This window comes from Halyomorpha halys, unplaced genomic scaffold (genome assembly GCF_000696795.3).
Source record: "Halyomorpha halys isolate HHAL.00 unplaced genomic scaffold, Hhal_1.1 Scaffold132.1, whole genome shotgun sequence".
NCBI classification, from domain to species: Eukaryota; Metazoa; Arthropoda; class Insecta; order Hemiptera; family Pentatomidae; genus Halyomorpha; species Halyomorpha halys.
The window spans coordinates 527,704-540,042 of NW_027109437.1; the positions used below are offsets into that span (position 1 = coordinate 527,704).

General features: G+C 32.8%; 1 protein-coding gene across 1 annotated transcript in view; it reads right to left on the reverse strand.

Moving 5' to 3' along the window:
- LOC106678270 (zwei Ig domain protein zig-8) overlaps nucleotides 1-12,339 on the reverse strand; it is a gene marked incomplete at its 5' end in the record, with an annotated part of 249,351 nt that overhangs the window by 56,465 nt on the left and 180,547 nt on the right. Inside the window, 1 exon segment of the mRNA XM_067047614.1 lies at nucleotides 4,326-4,453. Within this exon segment, the coding sequence (XP_066903715.1) occupies nucleotides 4,326-4,453 (128 nt within the window).

Genomic DNA, 12,339 nt, shown 5'->3' on the forward strand with positions numbered 1-12,339 from the left:
ATATAAATATAATTATAAATATTGGGATGTTTGCGTCTCAAAAACACATTTTATTTAATAACGAGTCTGGCAGACGAAAATGGGTACGATACGCTTATCGACAGATAAAGAACGTAACCGCGGAAAGAACTTAAAAAAACTTTATTGGTATCAAAGTTACAAAATATACACTACTACTACTACACTATTACTACGAATAGCAAAGTAACAACTCTAATAACTGAATGAACTCCTTAGCTCTGTAACAGGGGGATATAAATACAATAATGGTGGAAGGGGATAATGCTGAGTCAGATATATAGGGTTATGCACCTTAACTGACCTTTAAGTTAATTGTTTGAAGGATGGAGTATAAAGAGTAAGTACCAGGAAAAGTGAACCTAAAAAAGGTGGAGCCCAATGATTCCTCCAGGGGCATCATAGAAATAATAGAAGTTTCACTTTAGAAATCTTGTAACCTCGAAGTTGATCTCCAAGGGCGTGGCCAACCTCTCACTTGTTGCTTTGAGGGAGAGAAGTGTATAGTTCTCTAGTTGAAAGTTAATCATAACCTATATTTTAACAATAATATTTATATGGGACTAACAAACACAAAGATTTAATATCAATAGTTTTTTTTTTTTTTTTAGAATAGTACTACCCAACAAATCTTTCGCAACTTGACCCCAAACAAAACAAAAATTCTTGAGATCGTATCTAACACAATCCTCTTACGTTTCGATCGACAAATGGTTTGCATTAGGTTTATTGGTAATTAAATTTATATATTCCAACTTGATACGTCAATAAGGTGCGTTGGCCACGTCCTCGGAGCTCAGATTTATATAAAGATTAACAAGAATGTCCGCTGTTTTAATTCTAAACTAGAACAAAGCACAGTCAGTGATTGGCCCCTACTCCTGTGCCACACCCTCGGTGTTTATAATAGGGCCAACTATTTGGCTTCACTTATCCTGGCAGCTTACCATCTTCCCTCCAAGACTAAATGCTATTGCTGACCCAGAATGAATAAAAGCGTCAAGAACTCAAGAAAATGAAATCGCTCCCTATCATCATACTGGAAGAGTGAAACAGAGAGAAATACTATTTAAATTGTTTCTAGTATTTTCGTGTCAATTTAATGTTTAAAGAGTGAAAATGGTAGAAGTTGGAATGGATACAGGCACAGAAGTAAACAGAAATGGAAATTTTGTCATTTATGTACATATAGTTTAAAAATTCCACAATAGACAAATATGAGGTACAATAGTGCATGAGTATGGGGTAAACCCCGAAACGTACAAGTAAAAAGGTAGAATAAGTAATATATAATTGGATGTTTTCTTCACCTCAGCGTTTTAAAAAAAATTGAATATAATTGCCTTCCTAGAAAAGAAAATTCAGAATACACCTAAATTAAGTTTCTAAAATATAACCTTTTTAGTTTGTTATTAGCTTTTTGAAAGGGGGGAGTAAGCTGGCAGAAATAATGAAGCAAAAAAGGCATGGCTTATGTTCCTTTCAGGGGGGTGGCAGAGACGTAAGGTAAGAGTACGAACCAATCACAGGCTGTCTTCTGTTTCAGTTTAGATTACAATGACGGACATTTATATTAACCTTAACGTTAATCTTCCATTCATTGGTGAGGCTTTTTATTTGAAGGAGAGTGAGTAGTGTTGCGGCCAACACATCGTTTAACGAAATGAAAAATCGATTGTGTAACATATATTTTTAGTGTTTAATAAGCATATGTTCTCTTTAGTTTTTTATGCTGTAAAAAATAAAATATACACTTTGTGAGTCTCTTGGTGTGCACACACATCGGCTGTTATGCTTATTCCATCCATTTAATCTTAGCAGTCGGCCATTTTCGCCATCTTAGTCATTTTCTTCACGGCGGGTGGACCACGTCGGCTCATCCTCTAAGAGTACAAGGCGGGTAGACATACGTCTTTTCAAAACTATCTTCACCAGGATATAATCTACCCACAACCGGAGCCCCATCAATCACCGGTGATATAAGACTTTTTTTCTCTTTTTTGTTCAATTATTTAATTTTAGTAATAGTTTTAAGTCTGCTTTTAAACCTACTGACTGCCCTACAGTTTCATTTAATGATGTTACTCTTACCTCTGTCGAACAGATCCGCTACCTTGGACTACATTTGGACAAACGATTAACCTGGAATCCTCACAAGATTGAAAAGACAGGAAACTGCACGTTAATTTCGACTATTACAGCACTTACTAGACAAACGATCTAAACTTCCAACACACTACAAAAGACTGATCTACATGAATGTAATAAGGCCAATCTGGACATATGGAGTTGAGCTTTGGAGCTCCACTAAACCTTCGAATTCCTCCCGTATTCAATCCTTACAATCCAAAATCCTTCGCAAAATCCTCACAAATCCTCCTTTGTCACAAATAAAATCATACATAAAGACCTTAATGTTCCCTATGTAACCGATCTAGCCCGAACCAGATATCACTCCTGCCATTATAAACTCTCTAACCACTGAAACCCCCTAGTTTCTAACCTTGCATCCTCTTCCATTCCTGACAATCCTCCGAGGCGCCTGAAAAGAAGATGGCCACGAGACCAGCTAATGTAAAATGTCATTAGAGTGCTACCAATGGGTAGTTTCTCTACACGCCTGTAACACTCCAATTTTACTTAGATCAGATTTACTAAATGTACAGTTGTAAATAGCAATAAATAAATATAAAAAAAAAAAAAGATTTGCTTTGTACTTTTTTTCTGGTTTGTATATTTTCTATATTTTGTTTTCCTTTATTATGTTCCTCTTATTTTAAAGTACAATAATAACCAAATTCTGCTCTTCATTTCTTTTCTTTTCACTACTTCTCACGGTTGGGCTAGTAAAGGTTCCTTTTGAACGCCTACCCGCCGTAACATTTTGGTCCTCCGGCCTGGAAAAATGAAAACAAAAGAAACGAACAGCCAAATTTCGGCTTCGGTTGTGGTTGTAGTCCTGTGTGGATGTTCTCGTGGAGGTAGATCGAAAAAAGGACGTACGCCAGCCTTGTTCTCTTGTAGGATGAGCCGAAGTAGTCAGCCTTGCTAAGATGATAAAGACACCGGAGAATGCTGGCAACTACGAATGCGTAGTGAGGAGATCATGAAGTCGATATAAGCGCACACTGAGACGTTAAGTCATCTGTTTATTTTCAGTATAAAAAACCGTTTTGTTTTTGGACGTAATAAAAATCATATTAATTATAATCAATTACACAGTTAATTTTAAAACAGATACTAAGAATTTAAACCAACATTATGCAGAGATTTTAAGCAAAATAAATGGAGAAATTTGTTACTATTTACAATTAAATGTAATAATGTAATTTTGAGAACTAATTCTAAATAATTTATTTATTCTAAATAAATACCAAATTGAGACAAAAATGCAATTGAAATAAAATTAATTAATTTTAAAACAAGGCTGACCTGTGTGAGTGGGAGGTTATAAATAGTTTGGTATATGGTTGTGTATTAATTGTGGATAATCTTATATAAGAAAAAATAAATATATTTGATTTTAAATTTTGAAAAAATAGGTAACTAGACTTAAGCTTAGTAAGTTTATTAATAATAAATATGACTCTCTAATAATTGACTTTATAAATAGGTTTTTAACTTATAATAAAGAAAATGACCTGGGCAGAATAGCCTGTAAAAGTAACTTTAAATTAATGTGAGGAAGAAATTATATTGAAGGCATGTTATATTGTTAGTGAATAATGTTGTTCTTATAAGTGTTAAAAATGAATATATAATATAAGCTGTTAAATATTTAGATATCCTTGAGGATGGCTAAAATGGCCGAACGTTGGACTGGTGAAAAATAAAAGTGTTGAGACAAAAAAGGATATAAATTTTTGATTTATTTAATAAAAAACTCATAGGTTCATGTAATCGATTTATGGACCATATGTTGGCCGTAACAAGTAGGGTTAAGCCAACTTCCTGCTCTAGCGACTATAGAAAGTAGTTACATTTCATCCATTGAACCCAGGCGAATAGAAAACTCTATTCTTTGGAAAAATTGGAGCCAAAATGGGAGTTAACCACGCCTTCGGAGCTCAGATGTAAGTTGGGGTTAATAAGAATGTCTCCTATTTAGTTCTGAGGCCTGCCTTTTTAGCCTCACTTTTCCTAGCAGCTTAACATCTCCTTCATCCAAGCTTGAAACAATCACTGAAAATTACTATTATCGAGCTATTGTTTACTGTAAGTCTCAAAGATATTCTAAATAATTATCAAAAATTAATAATAATAAATAATATATCTAATAGTAGAAATAATGAACATTAAGAACTCACTTGTTGATTATGGCTCCAAATAACTTGTGGTGGTGGCTCAGGCGCGAACCTAACAAGGCAGGTCAGGTTGATGGTACTTCCTCTCTGGATGTGCAAGTCGGGACCGCCAAGAATTTCTGTCACCGGTTCTGAAAACAAAGGAGAAGACTTTTAAAAAGGAAGATATAATTTAAAATATAAATATCATTTCAATCATAATAAATTAGTAACCATCATCAATCACCAAGACGATTCCATTGATGCCACTAGAGACAAATAAAGAAACTGTCCTTAGAGGAGATATAGGCCTAGGAGTTAGCATTGGGGATATTGCGATCTTGGCGGAAAATATTATTTTGGACTTCCTGGGGATCATACACCATCACCTGCATGGGAATTAGCTCGGAGATTATTCTTTGTTTTATTTATTTATTTTAATATGTTGACCTCTCTATTTGTGTGTTTTATCGTATTTATTCATTAAATTATTTTATTTTATTAATACTTATTTATCCATTCAAGTGTTTCCTGTAACCGGTTTTTTATTATATTTTCCTTTTAATCTATGTGTTAGTCTTATTCTCGTAAAATGTACCTATTTGTTTGTTTTTGGTAAACTGATCTACTGCTGTGACTATGAATGATGGTCTGATCTCACATTGCCGTCTAATATTGAATTTGTTTAGGATCTAGGAGGGTGAATTCCGGAGAGCGAATTTGTTGATCGGGTGAATTAAAAAATTGTGAAAGGGTGAAATTGGAGGAGCAGAAATGAGAAAGAAAAATAGGAATGAATTGAAACATTTGTAGTTGTTGTACATACCGAATTGGATTGTAAAATGAAACTGTAGGGGGGAAAAATTGTTTATTATATCTTATTATTGTATCTTTTTTTTTCTGATCATACCATGTATGTGTAATTTATATATGTCTGATTACGGATTGATAAGTATGCTGTGTGAGATAGCAACCTAATGTATTTTGGCAGCATAGATAAATAAAGTATTTCTCTCTCAGTATATTATTCTATAGGCAATAGACCATGGAGGCCTAAGTCCTCGCGCGATGAATTTCCCAATATTAGGACGTAATATTCCTATTATTTGGAAATAAATCGCACGTTTCTTGACGTGTTTTTTTTTCACAGGGTGGGTTCATCATTCCCACGCCTATTTTTTGTGAGTGCCACCGATTGGCTAACGGAGCCTCACAAATGCCCGGGGAGAGGTTGTCCTTGAGTTTTGTATTTTGTGCTTGAAAAAAACCCGGGTGGGACCGGGATTCGATCCGACAACCAGTGGATTGGTAAACTGGCGCGTTACCACGCTGCTACCGCTGCTACCACTCCTTAGAGGAGTAGGGACACAAAAAAAAATACCATAATAAATACCAAATAATATCATAATAAAAAAAATGAAATTCAAAGACCGTCGGTGAACATTGAAAAACTGTACAACCCACTTTTATTATACAAAGATAATACTTCTGATACATTGAATAGTATTAGTAGTATAAAACGTTTAAATGTGTAGTATAGTAACTTCTTTTAACGGACACCTCTCTAAAACTGAATACAATATAATTAAAATTCCGAATAAAAAAGTTATATTATAATTCTAATGCATTTCAACCCCTCCATTCCGGACCCACAGTTAGTTTCTGAATAGTTGGACAATCCAAACAGGAAATTTTTAATACAGTCCTGACTGATGTTTTAATTCAATCTTTTCCTTATTTAAATTTTATTATAGAACTTTTTTATGAGTGTTGCGAAGTGTAAAAGAGAAGAATTATTCCTTCACAACAAATTCTTTAAATGATCTTTGCATATCTTCAGATAATACTTTTTTGCAATTAAATCCGTAATAGTATTACGCACACTATACTATACTTATGTCCTTCAACTAATGAGTATAAAACGGTGGTTGGGAATAGCTGAAGGCAAACATACAAAAATAAGTTAATTAATTAATTTATATTGAGTCCAGCATAACTATTATTATAATTGGGTTCGTTCCAGAGTTTTTTGTGTGTTTACCAGTTACCAATTAAATACTTTTATATTTATAAAATTTGGTACCATTAATTATATAATATAATAAGGGGTGGTACTGCGTAATATAGTAGTAAATAAACTACATAAAGGAACTAAGTATTTATTTACAATGATTGATAAGTATTTATTTACAATGATGTTATTAAAATGATTGAAATGATTCAGATAGTTGTTTTTCCATAAAATATAGAATTACTTTATGAATTAGGACTACATCTCGACAAACGACTGACATGAAATCTTCATACAAGACTAAAAAGACAAGAAACTGCTCGTAGATTCCGACTATTGCAACATTTACTGGACAAACGGTCTAAATTGCCAATCCATTACAAAAGACTGATCTACATGACTATTATAAGGCCTATCTGGACATACGGAGTTGAGCTTTGGGGCTCCACTAAACCATCAAATTCCTCCAGAATCCAATCCTTACAGTCCAAAATCCTTCGTAAAATCCTTAATGCTCCTTACTTTGTCACAAATCAAGTCATCCATCAGGACCTCAATATTCCATATGTTGCCGATTTGCCCAGAACCAGATACCGTTCCTTCCATAATAAACTTCTCAACCACCCAAATCCACTTGTTTCTAACCTGGCTTCTCCTTCACTACCTAATAATCCTTCTAGGCGTCTGAAAAGAAGATGGCCTCGAGATCTTCTTCTCTAGAAATGTTATTGGAGTTCTATCAGTGGGTAGATTCTCCACATGTTTTTATCATGTTACTATGTCACCAACAGCAAATTTACTTGTTGTATATATGTGTATACAGTTGTAAATATCAATAAATAAATTATTAAAAAAAAAAAACTTTATGAATTGTTACCTAATATATCTTAATAGTTTCTGCCTTGGATGATTCATGTCGTGGATGTGTCTTTGCCGTGAGTGCTGTCGACTTCTCCAAGTCCATGCTCTTCTCTAGTCCGTCTAGTTACTTCTGTTGTTTTCAATACTTTTTTCCTGGTCTCCCACCTCCCCTTAGAGGTGTTACCTTTACCGAATCTAATTCCTCATTGGCCATAGTTGACAAAACGTCCCCTAGTTAAGCGTCTACCCTAGGCCCGAGAGGGTATGGGAAAGTTCTAGGAAGGGTTTTTACCTGCTTAATTGGCTTCTTTCCTTCGGTATATAGCAAGAGATGTGCGAAAAGCTCTGACACACAAGACCAAGTGCGGTACACAAACACAGGTGCCTCTGTATGTGTTGACAGTGGTATCTGGGGGAACAGGCATCCTCGAAGATGTGGCTAAATCTATAACCACATTTACCATATTGTTGTCGTCGGAATATTAAAACCTCGATACATAGCACATTCAAATAAAATGTGTAGAATATGATGTATTGATTCTTTTTAAAATTCTTTTAGTTGAATTTTAATTTTTTTTTCAATAGATATACAATTTTATTTATTTTTTCGGATAAGAAACACATCTTTATTTCATTCTTGTGTTCTTTTTATATTAATCCTTCCTAGAATCCCTCTGTGCAGCAGATAAAATCATATTCCCCGTGAGTGTCCGTTGTATAAAGGTTTAACTATACTTATACTAATAATAATAATAATAAAACTAAGTTTGGTGTACAGGACGGAAACATTTTGTTCTAAGATGTCTCTTTTTAAATATTCAAGAAAATCTTCTTTCTCTACTTTCCTTAGGAGTTTCCTTTTAATTTTAATAACTTTAAGTAAACTTTTTCACTCAAAGAACAGCAGCCTTATTATTTACTTCTTGTGAGTTGAAAAAATTAAAATTCCTAATGGTTCAACTTTCGTTACTGTTTTCTAAAGGGATGCGAGAACTAAACCAGCTGAACTTAACTTTTAACACAAAACTATATTTCAGCATATTTTAAGTAGCTTTGATATAGATTAACTACATTTTTTTTAAATGTTCATTTTCATTTTACTTTAATAATGTTAACCCAATTAAAAAAAACAAACTAATAAATAAGAAATGTATTCTTGTTTTTAGTTTTTAGACTGTTATTCGAAAAAAAAAGTATAACATTCCGTATACGAGCGTGAGATCATAAAATCGATATCATTTTCATTTGTTGCATATCCTAACACATACGAAGGACCCTGATATGCTAGAAATTAAAATATATCGATACACGATTTTAAAATCGGTAACATTTTCATATTCTGCATCTCCAAAAACATATGAAGAGATCCTAAAATGATCAGAAAAGTTAAAATAAATCGATAAACGATTTTAAAGTCGATAGTGTTTTCATATTCTGCATCTCCAAAAACCTATATAGGAAGTCGAATATGTAAGAAATTAGAAAAGTTAAAATAAATCGATACGCGATCTTCAAATTGATAGCATTTTCATTTTACGAATCTCCTAAAACATATTAAGGGATCCTATTACGTTAGAAGTCAGAAATTTTAAAATAAATCGATACACGATCTTTAAATCGATAGCATTTTTATTTTCTGCATCTCCTAAAACGTTGGGTACCCACAGCCGTAAATGCCGCTGAGAGGAGGTCTTATTAACAAGGCTGAGAATAAGTTACACGAGGCTCAACCACTCCTATCTTATTTCAAAACAAATGTCTTTGAACTGTTAGTATTGCACAACAATTTAAAAATTATCCATATTTTTCAACAATGCCCATATTCACATCATACCTCAATAGCGTAGGATTAAACCCGCATATTACTAAAACCCTTGGGGCCCATGATAAAACAATAAAATTATTTTTCAGTTTTTTCATATAATTTATTTATTGTTATTTACAACTGTATACATATATACACATCAATTAAATTTGCTGTAAGTGATATTATGACATGATACAAATATGTGGAGAATCTACCCATTGATAGAACTCCAATATTCAGTTTTTAAAATGAAAACGTTTACAAATAAAACATCAAAATAAGAAAAAATATATAAATAAATAAATAAAAATGATAATAAGGGAGGTGGCGGTAGCAGCGTGGCAACGCGCTTGTCTACCAATCCAAAGGTTGTGAGTTCGATTCCCCGGCCCTGCCCGGGTTTTTTCAAGCACATCATACAGTACTAACTTACAGCCCGGGAATTTGTGAGGCCCACGAGCCTATGGGCGGTAATAAAAAAAAAATAGTCGTGGATGTGACGAATCCATCCCTATAGAAACCACGTCAAGAAACGCGTAGTTCCTTAGTACATCGCGAGCGGTCTCGGCCCACCACGGTGTGTCAAGCCAATAATAATAAAATTTAAAAAATAAAATTATACCAATGTAAGCAAATTTGTACATTGCAAAATGTATTTGCTCATTCCATAAGTAGATAGCTAATTCCAACAAGGCCAAAACAGAACAATATAATTTGCGCAATATAATTTTCTTATATAATTTGCACTATCGGTGAATACTATATAATAAAATATTTGATAATGCTATTGAGAGAGAGAGAATATACTCGCTCTGTGACCCGAGAAAATTAATTGCTCTGACGGATATGGAAATATGGAATGGGTCATTTCCAATGCAAATGGCTCATTGCCAAATCGACCGCCATTTGTGTTCCTAATTAGCCAATCACAAACTGAATTTAGCATGTTATCATTTGAGATATGTAGCAAAAAAAAATTAAATGCCTATCTCCCTCTCCATTAAATTTCGAAATTGTTCGTCATTAAATATTCACAGTAATTTTTTGCATGATCAAGGTAATTATAAAAATTAGAGATGTAAATGCTTTCATCGGATGATTCCAATCCAATCTAACTTGGAATTACAAAAATCTACTTTGAGATATTGAGCAGATGCATGATAAAAAATAATAATAAAAGGATTTCTTATGAAATTTTAATAAAGAACTGTAATTTAGATATAAAAATTATTAAATATAGTTATATTTATACAACTTACAAATTTACTAATGAAAATCTCATATGAAAGGAATATGGTCCGGGTGCGGTCAAAAAAACTCAAATAGTAGAATTATACTATTTTAATGAGCCAACATTTCGCCCCACGCTGCAGGGCTTCTTCAGGGCTAAAAAAGATACAAACTCATAGTTACATAAGGAATACAAAAACGTAAGTGTAAAATAACAGGGGTATAAAATGTAAAAAAGTAAGATATAATAAGAAAAACTAAAGGTAGTAAATAGTAAATGTAAAGGGTAATAGTAACAAATAGATAAGAAAAGAAATATTAAAGAAAATACAAATAAAGAGATGTAAAAAGAAAAAAGAATACAAATCAAATGATGAGACAGAATGCATACCTATTTTGAACGGCAGTCAAAACAAAAATGACCGTTGGTATACTTATACTTTACTTTTCCTTTGTTTCTCTATTTGTTTTAATGTATGTATTTAATGTATATTTCCATTTATTGTTCACCTAATTTAAATACTGTTCTATCATGTTTACTTTACAAATTATTTTCGTTGTTGTGGCACTACTGCTGTCCCCACTCCTCCCAATACCAACGGTCATTTTAGTTTTGACTGCCGTCAGAATAGGTATGCATTCTGTCTCATCATTTGATTTGTATTCTTTTTTCTTTTTACATCTCTTTATTTGTATTTTCTTTAATATTTCTTTTGTTATCTATTTGTTACTATTACCCTTTACATTTACTATTTACTACCTTTAATTTTTCTTATTATATCTTACTTTTTTACATTTTATACCCCTGTTATTTTACACTTATGTTTTTGTTTTCCTTATGTAACTATGTGTTTGTACCTTTTTTAGCCCTGAAGAAGCCCTGCAACGTGGGGCGAAACGTTGGCTCATTAAAATAGTATAATTCTACTATTTGAGTTTTTTTGACCGCACCCGGACCATATTCCTTTCATCTTTACACACGGTCAATCAATAATCTTCCAGAAAATCTCATATCTTACAGTTATAAAAAAGCGATGTTGTTCCACTATAAAGGAAAATATAAACAAGATGGTGGCTCCCACAATTAACGCACATGCCTGTTATTAATATGCATATGCCTAAGTACCACCAGCGCTCCTTGTGGCCAAGAAAAAAAAAAGACTCGCTAGCTAACTGTGGCCCAAAGCAAAGGAGAGAGAGTAATTTTTTCTCTGGGCAAATATTTTCTTCCCGTCTTCAATGAAGATTATCATACGAGAGTAACTCTGTGAAGTGGCTCCTTAACTGGGGAAGAGTACCAGGAAGAAGAAAAACCAAGAAGAGCTTTTATTCACCTAAGTGAGTTCAGTTTAATTTTCATTAACAACAGTAACCATTTTCATGCACTACAACGAATTAATAAACCATTTTCACTGCGTTCAGATTCTCCTAAAAATCTATATCTGTTAATAGTAAAAAAGTTTTAAGTTAAAAAAAGTAGCAATAATGACAAAATATGAGATAATTATATATAAAATATTTTTATCAGCAACCTGAAGATGTGGGATATTCCCGAAACGTTGTTGTTGATTATATGTAATAAATTATTACAATTAAACAAGGAAGATTTGTGTCATTCACCAAATTCAATTTAATTCCAGAAACTCTTCCAGTTCCAGAAACTGCTTTGAAAGCCGGTCGACTACATCGTTTCCTTACAGACCGCACCGCCCTGGTAACCATTACAGTACCACTTCACTATTTTTTTTTTATTTTATTTATTTCTAATATATTAACTTTTTTCGAATATATATAACGAATTTAATTTTTTTATATCTTTATCATGTCTAGTATTATTTCTTATCATTATTGAGTAAGAATCTGTATATATTTTTTCTTTCCCTATCTATTTTATTTTTCTTTATATATATTTCCTAATATTAACTATTGCAATGAAATCAGCTTATATATTTTAGTATAGATATGATGATATTATGAATGTTACAGAGATTACCTAATATTAAATAAAAAAAAAATCGTTTGACAATATGACCGTTACCTTTAACGATAGTATCTTAGGTCCCATTCTTTATACGGTTTATACAGCTGACATCCCAATCCACCCTAACACAGTGCTAACAACATACGCT